This window comes from Rhipicephalus sanguineus, chromosome 2 (assembly GCF_013339695.2).
Source record: "Rhipicephalus sanguineus isolate Rsan-2018 chromosome 2, BIME_Rsan_1.4, whole genome shotgun sequence".
In the NCBI taxonomy this organism is placed as follows: Eukaryota; Metazoa; Arthropoda; class Arachnida; order Ixodida; family Ixodidae; genus Rhipicephalus; species Rhipicephalus sanguineus.
Genome location: NC_051177.1, coordinates 18,899,329 through 18,920,473, shown reverse-complemented (window position 1 = coordinate 18,920,473; position 21,145 = coordinate 18,899,329). Strand labels below are relative to the sequence as shown.

General features: G+C 48.2%; 1 protein-coding gene across 3 annotated transcripts; it reads left to right on the top strand.

Moving 5' to 3' along the window:
- The first annotated feature begins 1,986 nt into the window (after nucleotides 1-1,986).
- On the top strand, nucleotides 1,987-19,494 carry LOC119382477 (leucine-rich alpha-2-glycoprotein). 3 transcript variants are annotated; one of them, XM_049412216.1, is made up of 4 exons: nucleotides 1,987-2,237; nucleotides 14,968-15,037; nucleotides 16,276-17,408; nucleotides 18,704-19,494. In XM_049412216.1, exons 3-4 carry the CDS (start codon nucleotides 16,315-16,317, stop codon nucleotides 18,987-18,989), a joined length of 1,380 nt encoding a protein of 459 aa, XP_049268173.1. In that variant the 5' UTR covers nucleotides 1,987-2,237; nucleotides 14,968-15,037; nucleotides 16,276-16,314; the 3' UTR covers nucleotides 18,990-19,494. The 3 variants fall into 3 exon arrangements, with proteins under 3 accessions (XP_049268173.1, XP_049268172.1, XP_037506115.1); XM_037650187.2 differs by lacking the exon at nucleotides 1,987-2,237 and adding an exon at nucleotides 2,720-2,736; XM_049412215.1 differs by lacking the exon at nucleotides 14,968-15,037 and having other exon boundaries at nucleotides 2,003-2,237.
- Nucleotides 19,495-21,145: the final 1,651 nt, after the last annotated feature.

Sequence of the window (21,145 nt, the reverse complement as noted above, 5' to 3'; positions counted from 1 at the left end):
CATCATTCAGTGCAGCTCGAGAAAGATTAACTTCGTGGATCTTGCTGAACAGAACATCGGTTGAGATTTGCCCGGGCGTTCTCAAAACCGAGTCTTCCGTGCGGTTCGCTCTGATTTCAATTACATTTCTGTCGTGATGCATGCTTTCTCCATCGCTCCAGCCCTTGTTCGATGGAGAGTTTTTCTTATGCCCTTTCACCCAAGAATGACAGAAGAACACGATTAAGATGACCAAGGTATGGACCGTAGTTCTTGTCCAAACGTACGGCGGCAAAAGTAAAGGAAATACGCGACGTCACACCGACTTTCAGGGGCAGCGGTTTCGGCACGACATCGAGAAATGAAGCCTTTACCATTTTCTCTTCTAGCGGACCAAGCCACCAGAGCTTTGGGAAGGTCGACGGTAGCCCCGGGCTAAAGTGCCTGCCCCAAGTTCTTCAGAAGTTCGGGAAGTTTTTCATAATCATTACCTCATAATGAATATATGATGGTGAACTTAACGACAATAGATTTCTCAAGGAATAATGTATCGGAGTAAACTCCTTTCCTTACTTTAGCTTAGTTTAGGGTCACCGGATTTGGAGCATTTATCAGTAACCGTAACGACGTAACGAGCATGAAGGAAGAGAAAAAGATACGAGAAGAGCAAAGCCAATAACGTCAGCACTGTCATCACTGGCGTAGCGGGTGGGCGGAGGGAACTATAGTAGCCAAGTAATGTTAACCTATATAGAAACTAATGGAAAAATGCACCCACTTCTCGGCCAATCCCCTGCGTTGAGGCATCATTGCTGAGGTGGAGAACAAAGTGGTGGGTGGAGAAGTTATATGAGAGTTCGAAACCCGCCGCGATATTTTCTTTAACCTTTTCCCAGAACACGTGCCAAAACAACACACATTTTTTTTTTTGAAATTTAGAAACATTGTTTCATTCATGAACTCGTACAAACAAAGCTTCATACACTCAATAGCCTACATAGATAAACTGTGTTTCGTTTGCTAGTGTCTATTTTGGGTAATTCCAGTTGGTCTATCCGCATGTGTGCCGGTCCTATTTCAAATGGACACATTTCAACGTCCACTTTATTCTTGTTTCTGCAGGTCAGCGCTGCAGTTGGCCTGTTTCTCTTTATGGGCGCACTTAAATTGATACAGCTTTTCCTGCATCTTAGGCGGCCTTCTTATCAACATTTCTTTTTCTTTTGTGACTTTCGCTTGGCCCATTGTCCGGTGACCAAAATACCTTGGTTTGCATCCCTAAACAAACAATAACTGCTATTTGGAATCTCGTGGGGTTTCCGAGAGCGGAGTTACTCAATTAGTCTGCGAAAAAAAGAAAAAGCGGCGCGCTTACTCGACGTACCATTCGCGATACTTCAGCGATGAACCAAAAATACATCGCAACGACTACAGCAGTTACGACCCCAAATGTCGGTTCGGAGGAAATTGCCTATGACGGCCACGGCCACGCCTCTTTCTGTGGTAATGGCGCTGGCTACGGGTCTCGCGGGAGCACGTGGTGCCTCCGCGCGCTCCTGAAAACTGCAGAGCCGCTGCACGCGCGCTGCGAGCCCAACGCGAAAAGCATTGCGGCTGCCTGTAACTGGCCCTTGCCTGAAAGTACGACGTCTCGTAACCAATCTACTCACAACAGCAGATTATGAAGAAGAAATGCCCATGGCTTGTGTTACTTCTGTTCTTTTGCCTTTGGTGTTTTACAGACGAGTGCCGGCTGCTTCTGAGAAATCGCTCGGGGTAAAGGAAGAAAAAAAAGCCGACATTCGCAGACGAGCTAGGTGTGCGGCTTACACCGTTAGGCCTGAAGCGCAGCTGACGGCGAGCGACGGCGCAGACCCTTTCCCGTCGGACGCCCTCACCACAGCTTCCATCGCTGTGTGGGCAGCAACGGGGGTTCATTTTTGTGCTTCTCTTATTTATACTTACGTGCAGCCAGGCAAGGTCGCTGCACGCACACTCGCACGCACACAAAGCCCCGCCGACTCACGCGCGCGCAGCCACTTCCTGCTCCACAGGTGCGAGGCGCTGGCTGCTGCGACGGCAGCCTTGGTCGCGCGAATAAGCGCCCTCTCGGCGGCTCGCGCTCTCCGCGACGACGACGCAGCCGAATTCGATGCCATGGCGACGCGATACGTCGCGTTACATCGACGCTGAAGCAATACCTCGCTCTGGACTTTACCGTCATGGTCGTCTCCCGACTGGAGCAGGCGCCTGTCCAGGTGAGACTCTGAGCGATTCGCATGGGGGACTGTTTGCGCGGGGAGAGATTACTTGCAGCGTGGCAGCGTGGTCGACACAGCGGTGCGCGATGGTGCCGCAGACGAAGCGTTATGACTGCGTGCGTGAGCGTTTACTTCTCTATTCAGCTCGGTCGACGAACCCCGACGGTATGTGTCGCTATTCTGCGTCAATACCCTTTTTAACGCGAGTGTCCAAAAGCGCGGTAAGCTAACCGCTAGTCACCCACATCTTCGCGAATGTGTGGTCGCTTTTCGCCTCGTCGAACCTGCTACCCATTTGTAGTTGCACACTGATTAAAAGAGAGAGAGAAGAAGAAGATTCATATATACGATACTTCTTTTACTATATCCCACCCGAACCGAGAGTGAAATAAGGACGACAGAGCTTAAAGCCGCAGCTGTTTGACGCACCGCAGCGGCGACACCTATAGTGCGCTCAGCGTTTTCGCGCCTAATGTCTACGCAAGCACTGGCCCCGGTGAGTGAATGTCTCAGCTGCTTATGTGGCCCCTTGTGAAAATGTCAGCGTGACCGTGATTTTTAACGGTGCGCCATCCGTGCGAACTATACGAAATCATCGAGGAAAGAACTCGCCGCGCATGGCGCGCACCGCTCCTCCTTGTTAAGCGGGCACGCGGGGCGCGACATTTTTATGAGCCTCTTATTTTGCGGACACGGCTTTTCCTGCGCCCTTTAACGTGTACACGAAGCGGTTGGTTGCCTATCGTACACTACGATGTCCTTGGAACGGCGGGACAAAGACTGCGGTTCCATATGCGATAATGTCGTTGCGTGCCCAGACCTGGAGGCTGCAGCCAGCAGAAATATAGCAGCGCCTAAACCCTGGAGTACGGATGTTGCGTTGGCGCTATGGTCTGCAGGGAGCGCTTATACTCGCCATTCAGGGGCGTAGCCAGAAATTTTTTTCGGGGGGGGGGGGGGGGTTCAACCATACTTTATGTATGTTCGTGCGTGCGTTTGTATGTGTGCATGCCTATGTACGCAAGCAAAACTGAAAAATTTCGGGGGGGGGTTTGAACCCCCCCAACCCCCCCTTTGGCTACGCCCCTGTCGCCATTGCACGTCGGTCTCGCGCAATAATGCACATGACCTCCTGTTAATGGAACGTTGGAGAGATCTGGCCGCAGTGAAAGGTTTGCTGCATGCCGCGTGCAGCACCACGAAGGAGCGCGACTGAAAAAGGTTTGGCAGGCGGCACGCCTGACATGCTGGGTGCGACAGAGCGCGAGCCGCATGCGCATGCGCAGTGAAGGGGAAATATATCTACACATCTCTGTGTTCGCGATGGCATGCGTGTCGAAGCAGTGAGCTGCGAGTCAGCCAGCCCTATTCCAAGACAGTTTTCGTAGGTTGTAAGAGATGTACTTCGAGTTTGAGTTTATTCTGGAATACACAAGGGATTTTATTTAAACACCAGTGTCCTCTCTACAAAATAATTCATTTTAAGGACACCTTTTCAAGCAGGAGTGTCCGCCCAATCTATGGAGCACATTTGCTAGCTGCGCTCACCCGTCCGAACCCCTGCATGGCGCGCGCTCTGAGTCGTCGTACTATTTGTAGAGCTTCGATCACACCCGGATATGGTTGCCTTATGTGCAGACGAAAGCCAATGAATCAATTATTCGTGATGCATTTTAGTCGATTTCCTTGTACTATATAGACATAGCGATGTGCAGCTGTCCAAACCTTTATTAACTGGTACCAATTCTATCATTCACTCATTTTCTTTACCTATATACTTAGCGTGTCAGTTTATGGGACACTTATTATCTCAGGTTATAAATGTTATGGGACTGTCTGTTATTCACTGATATACGTATTTTTGGGAATTATGCACCAGCTGTTAAGTGTTTGCGTTCAGTATATTTTTATAGTTGAAATGTGCGTACTGCGCTCGTCATTATATGTGCGCACATATGTGTTAATCATCACGTGCCCTTCTGTATATAGGAGCACGCATGCTATTTCTCTGGGGCGAGAGTATGCTGTTTGCGGAGCGAATTCACGGCGTTTCGCCCTCACAGGTGCGTCCCGTCATAAGCGAGCAGCCCGGCTTCGCTTTGTTGGAACAAGTGGCGCGCACACACGGGGGAAAAAAAGAAAGGAAACGACGCGCACGTTGACAGACAGGACAGTGCGTTCGCCAGCGAAATAGAGCGCGTCATGTGGGCACCTTGACATGGAACTGTATCCGTTTTTTTCATTTTCCAGCCGACAAAACAAAAGGCTCGGTCGGCACCAAAAGAAAACGCGCAGAGGCTTGCATTAGTCATGCAGTCGCTGAAGGCACACTGGTGACACTGTGCCAAAAGCGCGATGGTACCACCCATCATGGTGTTTGTGGTACGTGCAGAAATTTATGTTCTAGGAACGAACGCCACACAGCATAAAATTGACATCAACATCTGTGTTGTAGCACCTTTACGTCGTTCCTCGTCCCTTATAGTTGTGGTTCGCATAATAAGAAAAACTCATAAGGTCCCTTATGCATTCGCTTAAGACGACTCGAAGGCGAAAGTAGTCTTCTTTGTGTTCTCAGTCGATGTATTGATACTACCCAGCAAACCTCCGAGAGCTTTCTGCACTTAACGTGGTTTTGCACGGCCTCCGTGATCGGGCCACCTTTGACCAAGCGACGACATCCTGTGATGACGTTGTCATATGTCGTCACGTTATGTGACTTCATGATGACATTATATGGTGGCGTCATCACATGACGTCAAATGGTGTTGACGTTATATAGTGACGTCATCACCTGATGAAGACTTTTTACATCACTCGTGTTGACGCCGACGCCGCGGGACGCCAACGTCGAAGGTCAATTTTCGCGTTTGATGGCCAATTGGCTACATTCCAGCACCTTATGTGGCGGTGCCCCCGCTTACGCGACAAAAGAAGAAGACACCACGCCACCGAGGCAGACTTTCACTAATGCGTCTCTCACTGCTTCGGCCAACTCAGGGGCGTCCAGGGGGCCTGTGAAGCGGTCGGGAGCCTCTGGCTTCCGCCGCCGTCGCAGGCGAAGCCCTCAGTGGGCTCCCAGGGCTCTAATAAAGTTCATCTGATTGACTGGCTGATCTGATGAGGCATCTAAGGCTCAATAAAGAAAAGCAGCACGCGCTTGGCCCGGGCTGTTATATTGAACCAATATAGGTCAGTTTATATTACTTACCCAACTCGAAGGATATTTATACGCATACGGTGACAGGCGTATCAGGCGTATGACGCCGCTCCGAAGTAGAATACAAAGCATGTTACCAAGAACACTATAATATAGTCTCCCTGCGTTGAGAACAGTGAACCGCGTGTTGAACTTATAATGGCCGCGTAATCCATATATATATATATATATATATATATATATATATATATATATATATATATATATATATATATATATATATATATATATATATATATATATATATTCGGCATTTTGTGAACTTCGAAAGTGCACATTTCGTTGATTCATTACTGACAGCTTCACCGTAAAACAAAACCGGGAAAAACGACCGTTTTCTGCTCAGTCTACAGGCGTAATATTTATTGGTGCAGTACAAACCAGCTACCGTAGTTGAGTTCTCGCGCATCCGCAGTTCCATCTTTTTTGTTAAATTGAAAACCAAATTGTGTCACACGTGGATACAATTTGAAATGTTGTATATAAAAACTGAACATATTACTTTTCGTAAAAATATTAAGGTACTGACACCTTTTTTCTAAGGCGAGTTTACTCTGCCATAAAAATCTCCTGTATGCAGAGACGGCTCTCAGCAAATGTGAAGCTCAGCAAGTGCTGATAAGATATTTTATTTTGATATTAAAGTCCAATTTTCCATGGCGCACCTACTGGCATCGACACTAGCTTGACGTCAGGCTACAGTACAAATTCTGGTGACTTCACACAGCAGTCGGGCTAGTTGTGATGACGTTAGGTACCAAAACTCCCAAGATGGCCGCTTGCGCGTCATCAAAACTTCAAAAATGGCCGCTTGTGCGTCACCAACGGAGCCACGGAGCCACGGTGCGGAGTGGCCGCGGAAACGTCATATATATTGTGCGAGCACGTGACGAGAAGCTCATGCCGTGTTGTGACGTCAGGGTACAGTAGGAACCGAAACTCGCTTTTAAAAACATAAGGGCGCAATCGCGCGTAGCACTACCTTTTCTAGGCTCTTGGGGGCTTGACCTTTCATTTGACGCAAAAAAAAAAAACAACTGAAAATATTCGTGCCAGCACCCCTTTAAAGGCCACGTCCGGCGATTTTTCGAGGTCGATGGATCTCAATGAAATTAGCTGGGTACGCTCCTTTGCACGTTTCCATCATTTATGCCAAATTACAGGCTTTAGACATGCGCAGATTGTTTGCAAATGAATTTTAAAGTTTGTCTGCAAACGCCCTCCTGGTTTCCCACAATTATTGGCAACATTGCGTCTGTGACGTCAGTATTGGGAAGGCGGCGGAAGTGACGCAACCGAGGGCACCGCTAACTTCGGCGCTTCGGCCGCTACAGCGAGCGTCTGCTGTGCACAAGGCGACAGACAGCGTTAGTTTGGCCGGCGCTTCGCTGGTCGTCCCGGCTGTCACAGTTTTCATATTCCGCGCCGGCGTGACCGGCATGCCTTGCACGACTTCCGGTTCGTTCGTAACAACGTCTACGTCATACGTAGACAGTACACTCGGTTGGGTTTCGGTTTCGGTGTTGCGCTTTTTTGCTTATTTAAAATTATTCTCCAATTTGCCGAGTATTTCTGCTATCGGGCTCGTAACAGGAGCGTCTCAGGAACATAAAAACACCATTACTTTGACATGGCCAAAAAATCGCCGGAGTTGGCCTTTAAAGCACTGCTTCTGCACTAAGACCCCCCCCCCCCCCCCCTTTCTTTTTAATTTTAAATTCTTGCGGACCATCTGAGCCTATTGCAAGACCAGAAGTTTTTATTTTTATAAGGAAATGTCTTATTATTAAAAAATATTGCTAGTATTTAAATCGTAGAGACCACTGCAATAAAAGATATTTAATCAAGCCTGAAGTACCTCATGTGTTGGATGGGTCCGTCCAAAGTCCGCTATAGCCGGATTTCGCTGCATAAATGAGGCGTCGCCCCGATTGGTTTCATTTGTGCGCTAGTGTCAGCGTCGAATGGCAAGTCGAACAGCAGCTAACGACATCTGTAGTCTCAAAAGCAAAGCGGCCGCGACCTTTCGGATGCAGCAGCTGTGTACGAGCCGCAAATCTGCAGAGCTGTATACCACGTGATGCGACACACGATGCCCGCATGATCAGACTGTATGCTCGAAACGGCGGTCGAAACAGCGCTTGCCTAGTCTTTTTTGCGCAAACAGGATGTGGGCTCTAAGAGCATTCGAGCAATACCTCTATTGGCCAGAAGCCCTCTTCTAGCCCGCCCCACTCCCCCGAAATTTTTTGAAGTAAGTGTTTTCACCAAAAATAAATAATAAAAATAGGTGTTCTTCTCAAATAGTCAAGGTTTTCAGCAAGTGCCCCACCCCCGAAAAAAATTCCCGCCTACGGGCCTGGCTCTGATGAAAGCTGTCATATTTTTTTTTTGCTTGCTTTCTTTTGGGGAAGTGGAACGGAAAGTGGTATTGTGTTGTTTTGTTTGCTTTCTGACGCGGGCCAGAAGTGTTCTGTGAAGGCACCAATTCAGTTGTAAAAGGAAAGAATCGATGCACGCGCGTTGTGACAAACGATCGAAACAAATCATTTCACGTGCACCGTTCTTGAAAATATAGAGCGGATAACGTTTTCTCTCGTTCTCTCTTTTTGACATTTAGTGGAAACAGTGCTTCCTCTTAAGAAACTGTTATTCCAGTTAAAATGTATGAAACCTCATTTTCATGCATGTCTACCGTTATGGGTAGACATGCATGAAAGTCTACCATGCATGCACGGTAGACTTTGAAACAAGCGTCGCGAGTTACACCGACTTCTTGTGCATTTTGAGTGGTTATGGGTAAATCGTGCAAGGAACTTTTCTGGGGGCCTTTAACTATTTGACGAAAATACCTGTTTGAGGAAGCACCAACTTCGGGAAGGAGGGGGCGGGGGCTAGGGACCCGTCCCTGGCTACGGGCCTGATCGTGGGCTTACCAGGCACGTCGACTGCACTGGCACCCAAAGGGAGCCATATGGTTCGACATAACGTCGGTACTCACGTTAGAGTGCAGATGTCAGCTTTAGGCCTGTCGAAACGGACTGCACGCTATATGGTGCGATGATGTGCATATCATAAGCAACGGTTTTCGCTGTATTCCTCCGAGGTGAGCAATGGTTCACCATAGCTTGGCGAGTCATAGGAATTCATATGTAATGTTTATTACATTGTTATAAAAGCTGATAGCGAACACTGCAACCTCAAATGACGTTGCGGCGATATGACGTCTTTCTTGGGGAACTTAAACGCAGAAATTTTGGTCCGTCCGTCCGTCCGTCCGTCCGTCCGTCCGTCCGTCCGTCCGTCCGTCCGTCCGTCCGTCCGTCCGTCCGTCCGTCCGTCCGTCCGTCCGTCCGTCCGTCCGTCCGTCCGTCCGTCCGTCCGTCCGTCCGTCCGTCCGTCCGTCCGTCCGTCCGTCCGTCCGTCCGTCCGTCCGTCCGTCCGTCCGTCCGTCCGTCCGTCCGTCCGTCCGTCCGTCCGTCCGTCCGTCCGTCCGTCCGTCCGTCCGTCCGTCCGTCCGTCCGTCCGTCCGTCCGTCCGTCCGTCCTGTCCGTCTGTCTGTCTGTCTGTCCGTCTGTCTGTCTGTCTGTCTGTCCTGTCTGTCCTGTCTGTCTGTCCTGTCTGTCGGTCTGTCTGTCTGTCTGTCTGTCTGTCTGTCTGTCTGTCTGTCTGTCTGTCTGTCTGTCTGTCTGTCCTGTCTGTCTGTCTGTCTGTCTGTCTGTCTGTCTGTCTGTCCGTCCGTCCGTCCGTCCGTCCGTCCGTCCGTCCGTCCGTCCGTCCGTCCGTCCGTCCGTCCGTCCGTCCGTCCGTCGTCGTCCGTCCGTCGTCCGTCCGTCCGTCCGTCCGTCCGTCCGTCTGTCTGTCTGTCTGTCTGTCTGTCTGTCTGTCTGTCTGTCTGTCTGTCTGTCTGTCTGTCTGTCTGTCTGTCTGTCTGTCCGTCCGTCCGTCCGTCCGTCCGTCCGTCCGTCCGTCCGTCTGTCTGTCTGTCTGTCTGTCTGTCTGTCTGTCTGTCTGTCTGTCTGTCACACGATGCAGCCACCCGGCCAAAGTTGAACCACTTGCTTACCGCCCACCCATCTTGAACTGGTACGGCTGTTCATACTTGTGAACGTTGTCGATCAAAAAGTAAATATTATTTCTTAAGCAGTTTCAAGCACTGGCATGATATGTGGTACAATACTTGACTGCCACGCAGAATTCCTAGGTTAGATTCCGGTTCTAAGTGTGATTTTCATTCTTTCTGTCCTTATGATTTTTCTCTCACCGACAACGGTGCCGACGCCGGCACTGGATTTTCTACGACACAAGCTCCTTAACGCTATCAGGTTAAGATTTCGGAAGTCGGTTATCGCCGTTCCTGGGTTGATATATACTGTGAATCACCTGTGGTTCATACCCACATTCCACGAGCCGTGGTATGCGGGTTTGTGCCGCAAGTGTCTGAGGGAAGGGGTTTAATGACGTACGCGAAAGGTATCGCACGCTACTCATGCAATGACCTGTTAATTGTGTTCGTCATACGCTAATGTCCTCCCATGTGAATTTTGGTATGTGTCGAGTTAAGCAGACGACCACGAGAGTGCCCTGACGTATGCGGCTAGACAGACAGACAGACAGACAGACAGACAGACAGACAGACAGACAGACAGAAAGAAGACAGAAAGAAAGAAAGAAAGAAAGAAAGAAAGAAAGAAAGAAAGAAAGAAAGAAAGAAAGAAAGAAAGAAAGAAAGAAAGAAAGAAAGAAAGAAAGAAACGGTCAAAGCGTCTTTGGTTCACTAAGAAATGCTTCGCATTTTAAAAGATGCATTACACTATTCAATGGCGCAGTGCGTGCGAGACGGTTGTTATTAGAGTTAATATTTCAAAAATTTCTGTAGCCACAACACGAGAACGTCAAATGTCGGAGCATGCAATGTGTGCGCGGCATCAACATTCGGGGCGTCGTCCATGTCCTGGGCTTCGTGTGAACACGTATTTTCCAATTCAATGCCGCTTGCAAGCTCGCAGATATGAAATGTTCCTCGCCAAGGTGACTCAGTGGTTATATGCATGAAACTCCACTGCTTAGCATGAGGTCGCGGGTTCGATTCCAAAAAGCGGCGGCCGCATTCTGATGGGGAGAAGTGAAAAAAAAAAGGCATCAATGAATTTAACCCTAAGTGGTCAAAGCTGATCGCCACTACAGCTTGTGGCTCCAATATGTCAAACATCGTCAACCAACTAAGCTGGGAAGGCATGCGTATGGTCGAAGAGAAATGTTCTCGCTGTAGTGATACCAAGCTAAGAAGCATCGTGGTGACAGCGTTCCCTCTGAATTACAGCTTGTCCTAGATGCGCGACATCACACGATCGGTCTTTTTGATTCTTGCGGGCGACCCCAATGCGACACGGTGTCGCGAGGAGTCGACGGAGCGTTTAGTAATCCGCCGCCCTCAGTGCAACGAAAGCCCTCTTAAGCACTCGACCGCGACATGGACTTGTACGACTTCTTGCGTCACCGCCTGCCTCTTAAAGTCTCGGCTTCCCGATAAAGGATCTGGATCAAGCCGTCTAAACGTGGCTCTAATTATACACGGACGGGCCTTGCAGCACTTATTTGACACAATTTATGGCGACCCGGTCGAATGTGACTTCGAGCGGAGTCCCTGTTTGCTCCAGTTTTGGCGGCGCGGATCGGTGTACGGAATGAAATGTCTGGAAGCCAAGGGCGGGCTTGTCGCGCTTACTTGTTTTTCGCATAAGTCTAAAGATGTTGCCGCCTTACAGGGCCGTCTGTTCTTCGCCGCATACCCTCACAAGGACAGAGGTACCATATTGTAAGACTGTAGAAACGAGTGTTGGGGAAATGAGATGTGAAAAGCGAGTAGATTAACCGGAAGACAAGCACCCAGTTCGATGTACCCTGTAGTTGTAGGAACTGGATGCTAGTCCCATCGAGCTGAAGTTATCGGATTCTGCACGGCTCAATCAAAATTGAAGCAATCATATCACGAAGGGGCTCTTAAACTGTTGAAACTGTATGCAAGACAACTGAACTTCGTACGTTTCAGGATGCGGTGAAAACCGTATCACGCCAGATATCCAATAACATCATACTGTTATCGTCATGGATAATGGCCGTAAAATAATATACAATAGAACGCACGATGCATGGTTAAAAGGGAAAAAGAAGTTTACATTTAATTATCGAAAACTTAGTTACAGCGCAAAACTCACAACACAGTCTCATACGCACATCCGCTCAAATCGCGCGCATTTCGCTGTCTGTCTTCGTCGCTCACTCGTCTCGGTCTGTCTCGTCCTTCCCGCGCTTTTTGCTTTCGTTTTCACGGCCACAGGTCCGAGCACACAAACGCGCACGTTGACACAAACACGCATACAAGCGCGTAGCTAGAATTTTTTTTCAGGGGAAGGAGGGGGGGGGGTTTCAACCATACTTTATGTATGTTCGTGCGGGCGTTTGTATGTGTGCGTGTATATATACGCGAGCAAAATCGGAAATTTTCGGGGGTTTCAGCCCTCCCACAACAACCCCCCCCCCCCCTTAGCTACGGCCCTGCACGCATACACACACACACACGCACACAAATGGTTCCACCAAGTCGGAGGGTCTGGGCAGCCGGCGAGGACCCAATTCCACGCATTCGAGGAAACGTGGTGTCGAACGCCGTGCCGGCGCGAAGGCGCAAAGCATCGCGTTTCACCTCCTGTGCCAGCGGCGCTGGCGTTGTCTCGAGCAATTCAAAGCCGTGCTCATCCTCGTGCATTCGAAACAGCATAGCGCAGTAAAGTGGGGCTGCCTCCTTTATTCTGCCCCCGGCGCCCCGCAACGAAGGGAGGCTCGCCGATCTCAGCAGTCCGTAAACAAGCAAGAGGCCCCTTCACGCGGCCAACGAACACTCGCATGACAGAACACACACAGACAAAAAAGGAAATAAAACAAAAGTAAAAAGATGGGGAGCAGTCGCGTACGATCATATAAGAGCATCTGTGTGTTCATATGGGATGGCTGGACATTTTGCATATATGCCGTACGAGAATTCTTATTGGTCTTTAAGAGAATTCATTCGCATCATCATTAATCATAAAATTATTGATATCAATAATCTAAGGAGGTAATCGAGCACGTCCTTGGTTAACATCCCTGCATTTCTCTTTCTCTCGATCTCTCTCTTTTTCATGGCAATGTGCCGTTCAAAGGTCTTACGCGAAAATGGCCAGGTCTTTTTTTTTTTCTTTTTCTAGATACTTGCTCCGAACGAGTGGCACGCGGAGTCGCGTACGTTAGAACAAATTGAATGCTGCGACTTGAGCTTAACAGAAGAAATAGCGGTGCACTGTGACCGCGCTCCCTCGTAGTTGATCCAGATGCTTTTCAGGCATCAGGAAATCGGAGAGGGAGTAGCAACCTGGATCCAGTGGCCTTCGTGACGATCAAAGAGAGGGACATGTTTCGGAGGGTTTTAAAATGATTCCTCGTTAATCACTAAATTACTTATACTAGTAATCAAAGCTGCTAGTGTAAACCACCGAATACTTAAACATTATTTTTAGTTAGTAATACTGCAGGCCAGTACTCCGGCCCAAGAAGGAGGGGTATTAAAGCAAAAATGAAAATAAAAACATGCGTAAACAATGCTGCAAGAAATGAACATGATGCATAAAAAAAGAAGCAGGAATCACACTTCGACAGCGCTAGAACTCGCAAGAATGGTTTGTCAAACCAGCCATGAAATCATTTGACTCAAGTACACCAATCGGAAGGGAATTGCGCTCGCTCACCGTTGGAGGGGAAAAACCAGGCTAATATCTCCGGGAATTTCATTAAAGATTATTATCTCACTATCTCTAGTGAAAATTGGTGCAAGCAAATATTCGCTTGCTGGCGAATATTAGCATGCGCAGTTTTCGCAAAGAGGAGGGTAGCGCCATATTATTTTTCGCAGTAAGAGTATTGTGCAGTAGTACAAGATGATTAATTTTTCTGCGTGTTTGTAGTGTCTGTATCCTATTTTGTAACATTAATTAGGGCATATTTTTCATATATAAATCGCACAGTTTTTCTCTGGACTCGCCAAGTTCCGTAACGTCCTTTTTTTAGTATGCGGTACCGAGAATCCAGCAGCATATTCTAATTTATATCTCACTGTTGCACTGTGGGAAATATTTTAGTTCTTACAGGCTCGTGCTTAAGCTCCCTCTTTACGAACCACAGTTTCTCTAATGCATCTGAGCAGATATCTGAGATATGTGTCGACCATGTGAGTTTATTGGTAAAAGTAACGCCAAGATATTTATATTTTTCGACTTCGGTTACAGTTCTGTTTTCAAGCTGATAGTGAAATGTGCTGGGAGATTCTTTTTCTGTTTACGCGTAGAAGTACGTTTTTTCCCGCGTTGAGCAGCATTCCCCTATTCGAGCACACGTCAGAAACTGCTACGAGGCATCTCTGCAACACAACATGATCATCATGGGACACAATTTTTTTGAGGATAGCACTGTCATCCGCGTATAGGTGCATTATTGTCACAAATAGCGGGCACTATGGCACTGGTAACTACTCACTTGGTCGCATTTACGTAGACTAGCAAGCACTGAGACGCGCTGAGCTCAGGTCATACTTTACGCCTGATTCGTAGTCGACCGTAGCTGTGATGTTGAGAGATTGGTCGCACTAAGCGTTAGAAAACTTAGGGTGCGTGTGCATATATGAGGCCAGTTATGTCATGCGGTTCGCAAACAAGATGTCCTCGAGCCATGCTTTTGTAATCGCTGCCCTAGGGGACACCTATTTCACGACAGGAAGTCGACGAAGGGCGTATAGTGAGAAATGGAGCAATCTCGCCGGGCCTTTTGTTTTGAGAAAGAATGACACTATAACTTGATACGGCTAAGCGAGATGGACCAGCCGGCAGCTTTCATGGTCCCACCGTTTGTTAAGTATAAATTAAATAATTATTCAGAGGGCAGCACTATAGAGAATCGCTTGTGTTGCAGTAGAACATTTCCCTTCACACAAACAAGCCGCGTGCATCGGCTCTGGTGTAGGTGAACCAGCATTAAAGCTGTGCGGGTATGCAGCCAGCAGGTCGACACAATGAGACACGCTGCATGTCACTCCAGCGACGAAAACGGAAACGCGGTAACAGGCGGGAGCGTGCACTGACTCGCCGGATACGTTCGCATCACACGCTCGGCGGGGCGCCGTTGCGCCTTTGCGCCACGCTGCGCTTAGCGTAGTTTCGTCCCTGGCGGGTCCCAGCTTGAGCGGCGCGGATTAACGGTAACATGTCACTGGCTGCACTACATGCATACCCAGCGCGCGAACTGGAGGGCGAGGCCTGCGGAGCTCAGCCCACCATATATTTTTGTGGCCCGTATGAACGAGGCGACGTAGACAGCCTGATTAGCTCCTATCTGGTAGCCATGGATACATGCTGCGCGAGTGCTCTCTATCCTCCTCGAGCCAACAATACATGTTGTCCCTCACCCTTCTTCGTCCAGGACGCGTCGGGGCCCAGATAAGGCGGCCCGTGCTTGTGACTGCCTGCCGACAACACCCGGTCTTCCCAAGGCAAGAACTCTTACTTTGTTCTGCCAACCTTTTCCACAACACCTTTCCTTACTTTCTGCCGACGAAAGAGCCTTAACCGTCAATGAAGAAAAGCAGGTTACTCGCAGAGAGTGGCTTAGCGTTCCTTATGAATCTGTGTTTTTTCGCTTTGTGAACACTGGGCGCGTATGTGTGGAAGCCACTACACGTCGTACATCCACGCTCATGACGCTAGCTTTCACTCAGCGCTCGCACCGATATTGTACTGGTGACCAGGAGGCAGGTGAGCGCCATGTTTAACCGAGACGGTTGAAGGAGTGTCTTGTCACATGTCGCGAAGCGTAAATCGCATGATAGCGACCTGGACAGAAATTACATTGCTATTCGCAACCTCTTAGGAAACTCTGTTGCCTCTGTTTGTGGTAACTTTTTTTCTTACTGGGTTTCTTTCATTTTTTGTTTCCATGTCGCATTAATAACATATTCAGTCTTCTATTAGTGAAATGTACATGCAACGGGCGACCCGTTTTTCCTTTGCAGCTTCCAGACGAAAATTCCCTCACCATGCGATTCTCGTTATAGCATAGTTCTCACTAAATCGTTGCCGCACCAGGAATGGCCAGATAACAAAATTCTTTCTAGAATTGTTCTTAATATATACATAATGGATTGACTAATATCTTTATATTAGTATTGTCGTTACACTCCATTTGTTAGCATTTATGAGACTTCTTTGTTCTACTTCCACAGTTCAATTGTTCCTTGTAGACAGCTCTCTTATCTTAAGACCAAGATATCTGACCAAAACACTCCCTCGTTGATAAGCGTACTACCAACAGTTGCTTACTCAGCTAGACCTTTGCTTCCACTTTGAGGCGTTATTTCGAAGCATTATACAGTGCAGCTCATTTACGCGCACTCCGGATGAGATAGCTTATTAAACGGAGGATGAATGCTGAATTTAGTTACGGGATGCGGCTTGCCACGCCACCATAAGTGCTGTCACTTTGTACGGCCTGTAGAAAAGTTAAGCGAAACGAATGTCAATCTTGCCGCGATCAGACCATCCTTAATCAAACCCTGTGATCGCTTTCTCGCGTGTGGCTTTACTTTGTTTACTCGCTTATTATTATCCTCATCATTGCCGCTTCACTTTACCGTGTTTCAGGTGGGCAGCAACATATTTTTGTAGTAGGCAAAACTATGTCCACTGCATGACAAGTCCCTTCATTTCAATCTTCCCTATCTATTCTTTGCAGAAAACTAGGAGCCGAACGCGAAACTCAGCAGGGGTCAGGATGGCTTACCGTTGTCTAGTCGCTTCAATCGTCGCCCTCGTGGCGTCGTCTTGCCAAGCCAACACTAACGTGCTGCGAGCCAGCTGCTTGTGGAACGAGTCCCAGGAAAAAGAGAGTTCGGTGCAGGTCGACTGTTCGCGAAAGGGCCTCACTATTGTTCCCGCAGGCAGCTACTGGCCGCGAAACATCTACAAGATGGACCTGAGCCACAACTTCATCGACCACATCACACACCTGGAGCCGTCCAACGTTTCGGTGCTAGACCTTCACGACAACCGGATCGCAATCGTAGAGCCGGGAGTGTTCTCCGCCTTCCCGCAGCTTCAGTTCTTGGACTTGAGCGAAAATTCACTCGAAGTTCTTCACGGGGATGTCTTCGTAAACATGACGAACTTACGAGCCTTGAATCTTAGCGGGAACAAACTAATACAGCCTCCTATAGAATTATTCCGGCCGTTGGTGTCCCTAGAACAACTGAACTTGAACAGGAACCCACTGCGGTATCTACAGATTGGGCTGTTCAAGCTGCCCAACCTTGAGCGTCTAGAGTTGTCGAACATCGGCGCTCACTCGCTACCGGACGGTATATTCCACACAATGCCGCGCCTCGTTTATTTGGACCTGTCCGGGAACTTATTTGATAAGGTGCCTTCCAGTGCGTTGCGCAGTGCTGATGGTCTGAAAGTTCTAGTCATGTCGGACAATCCAGTGGGCACGCTTGGTTACAACTCCTTCTTCAAGCTGCACAATATCGAAGAACTATATGTTGAGAAAATGAAAGATCTGGAAGCTGTCGAAGGCGACGCCTTCTCCTACCAGAAGAAAATGAGGTCTCTGTTCTTGGGCAATAATCCCAAGCTGAAAAGCATAGACCTCGACATTTTTGGCGTGTTCTGGCGCGTCGAGCCGGCGGCCAACTGGACCTTGCGAGAATTTTATCTGCAGAACAACAACATCCAGTATCTGGACGAAGACATCGCACCGTGGAAAGAATTTGAAATCTTAGACCTCCAGGGAAATCCCTGGGTATGTGACTGCAACAATGCTTGGATTCGAAAGCTGCAACTCCAAAAAGAATTGACAGTCCAACTCAGGTGAGTGAACGAGCACGCAGGATTGAACTAGAGCCGAAAGGTTTTCGTTGCATCAGGTATGCGATGTCTACACGTGACGTTGTTACGAAGACTTGAAATTCCGAAGTCTGTATAGTAAATATGTTACATACAGCCGAAATTCTCATAGTGTGAGAAAGTAAATCGTGACGGCTTTATTTCTTTAGCTAGTCACAAAAGTAAACAGACACTGAAGTCAAAGAAAGCATGTAGAAAATTAAATGGAATGTTTAATTGAAATTTCGAAATGGTAAAGTGTAGAGTAAAAATGAAAGTGGACGGAATATAACTTAATTCGAGTTGAGCGGGGCTTTTACCAATGCGGTTACTTCGGCTTCAGGCTATCGTCACTTTTCTTGGGCATTTGTCTCTGTGTACGATATATAGCCCTGGGAGTGTTATCCAGTGGACATCGCGGCTGAGGCAGCGTATTCGGGCGATTCTCTTAACCGCATACGCCATAATTTTGTTCTTTTGCAGCGCTTTGCCAAAGTGGTAACTTTTGCAGGGATCACTTTGCAAGAAATGCAAGAAATTAAAAGAGTGGAAATGAATTGCTTGATGATCGTGGAAGAGGTGTTCCTTTTAGGAGACAGTTGCTAGCCAGCTATCCCTTTCTCTTTGGCGTTTTATATGTTTACGCTATGAATAGCAATAACAACGTCGTGTGATTAAAGGTGAGCTCTTTACATCGAAGGGTCCTAGCACTGTGCCCGCATGTGCGAACCTGACAGCGAATTAAGCGCTGCATCAGAACGCGGCAAACTGCTTCGGAGTCGTTGGACGGTCACAATTTCCTCGTCGCTGTGCTGCTAGTACGTTGACGTAGTCTGACTAACCCCCCCCCCCCCCCTCTCATCCCATCTACCTTTCCATAACGTAGTAAGTTCGAACGCAAACACAGTGTCGCACATCACAATACTCACTTACCCCCGTATTCAGAAACGCTCCTCGATTTGAACTTGACTTGCCACCGCCTTGGGCAGCGCGTTCGAAACGCGTTTGTGCTGCCTTGAAAGCAGCGCGTTCGAAACGCGTTAAAGGCGCTGGCAAGTCAAGTTGAAGTGAAGGAACGTTTCTGAATACGGGGGTTAGACTACAGACTTGCAGGTGACTGTGTCCTTGTTGTTCTTGGTAATATGGTAGTGGTGGCGTTGGCGCTCGTGTTTTGTTTATGTTAAACGTAAAAACTAAAGAAAGTGGGTGCTGAGAGATAGTCTTTATGAAGTTCTCATCGCGGCAAGCCTTTGTGTTGACTAATTAGGCTTTTTGCGCAGGTGCGGAAGCCCTACTGCGTACGAGCACAAGCCCATGTTGGAGGTGCCCGATGAAGTTTTTGCTTGCCCGAGCTTGCGAGTCGAGCGCGAACAGAGCAGCACTTTCCGCACGGGTGTGCTGGTTGTCGGGGCGCTCAGTATCAGTGCCATCTTGCTGTCGGCCATATTGCTGATCAAACGAAAGAACCTCTACCAGCGGTTCATGTCACGCAAGAACAGGAATGGTAGCGTGTACTACGTCAAGGCGCATACAAATCCCGTGGACGGATTCGACCCTAGCGCCTAACAGCGGACACGTCTCATGTTTGTACAGTCTGTGTGGTGAGCTAACGGCGCTGTTGCTCACTGTAAAGCGCATCGGCTGTGGAAACTCATTCAGCGATTACTACAAGACACCTGAACGACCCAGCATGGCAGCTGCGCTAGGGAACTCGGAACTACCGCGGTATTTACTGCCAAGTCTGACGGTTGGCACTACCTTGCATGGTGTCGTGGGCAACACTTTCTTGTGAACGGCATCTGTTGGAAGTCTGTGTGGCGAGAGGTTTATGCGTGCCCAATGCGGCAAACTGCTTTTTGAGATATGTGTGGCGTCTGCAAGACAACGTAAATTCTTCACGTCATGGTCTCCCTACAGTGTCATGCCTAATTGGGCAGGAAAGACTTCATGTCCGCTTTCCCTGCAGAACAGCCTTCTTTGTATGAACACTGACTTAATGGTGTGATGTCGACAGTATTCTGAACGATGGCAGTTTGGTAATGCGGTAAGAAGCTTTGAACCATTTTATAGCTATCCAGCCTGATACACTAGTGACTGATATTCGTGCTGCAGTGCTGTTTTCAACCAGTTCATAACAGGTACGAAGGTGACATCAGTCACCAATAGCAAAGTTCTTCACGGGAGAACGGGCCCGTAGCAACTGGATGGTCAACCTTCAGTTTCCTACAAGCGTAGGATCTCGAAGTAGTAACCTGTGGTCGCGTCACGGATCACGGCGAAGACAGACGTGAGGCAAAATTCAACCGCATCGGCGTCTGGAGACTTTCAGATGTCAAGCAAACAAACAAGGTGCTAGTCCGTGCCGATTAACGGCATTTCAGTGAGATCGGCTTGTGAATGAAGTCTCCAGAAGCGTGTACTGCGGCAGAAACGCACGAATATTACAAGGACTTACATCTGTGGGAAGAGCAGTGACAGCTAAACGAATGACTTTCCACGTAGTATGTCAAGATGGAACACCTATTCCGGGCATAGTAGCTTTCTTAACGGTAGACGTCCCACGAGTCTTCTCTTGTTATTGCGCACACTCACCTATTAGACTGGACACTACTTGGCCCACTACGAGAGTATTTATGCGTTGACGCGTGACAGAGTTTAAGGTAAGGGAACGTAGTCAATTTCACGAGACTGTGTGCAGCTGACTTGTTCTCGCACTATTAAAAAATACTAAAAATGTCACCGGCCAACAACGTTGTCTCATTTAATTAACCAGGATTGAGTTATTCATGTAGTGCAGCAAAATCCACACGAAAATGCATAATTCTAGTCGCTGCAAAAAGGCGTTGCCGCTAGACTAAATCTGGGACGCAATTCAATTGAAAGAAAGAAATAGGACACGATGTGCCTCTGCAAAAGAGTTGCGTTAGTGGGTTTTGTGGAAACGCATGGACGTACGCATGCCGTAGATCTGGTTCATTGCTTCGCACGAAAAAGTAGAACACTAAACGCCTGTGTCGTGAATGCAGGAAACAGGGTCAAACACGCACATACACTCGAGTTGCCATTTAACTAAGCGATTAATTTAATTACTGTACCCTCAAGGTTTTACCGCGTAGCATAGAGGCAGAAGACTGGGAAGAGCTGAAGCGTCCTATTAGCGCGCGACGCGTTTGCAAAGCGCTGTCGTAAATCAGGCAGTTGGGAGGTAACAGATTGGATTCTGGTATTGGTAGAGATTCCAAGAGAAGGCAAACGTGCGAGGGGGAGACAGAAAGTTGGGTGGGCAGATTAAGAAGTTTGCGGGGATAACGTGGCCGCAATCAAGCACCGTGGACCGGTTTTATCGGCGAAACATCGCAGAGGCATTCGCCCTGCAGTGGCCGTATAGTCAGGCTGACGTTGTAAACTCCCGTAGTAAATCACATTGCACAATGAACGAGAAAAAAACTAGTCTACTGCGGTTTGATGGTTAGGCATGCTCTGTTGATGCATTGTAGACACTTAACGAAACATGACCGCGAAATGTATCGAAGCTTTCCGAAAAAAATACTTTAACACTAATGTGCTACAGTACACATGCTTGAGAGCAGTGTTGAAATAAGCAGGTTTTTTTTCCTGGTACCAAGAACTCTGTAGTGACGCTGTTTACTTCAGCGAAAATTACGCCAATCTTCTGCAGGAGAACAATGTTTTTTTTAACAGTGCAGGAGGAGGAAGGAAAT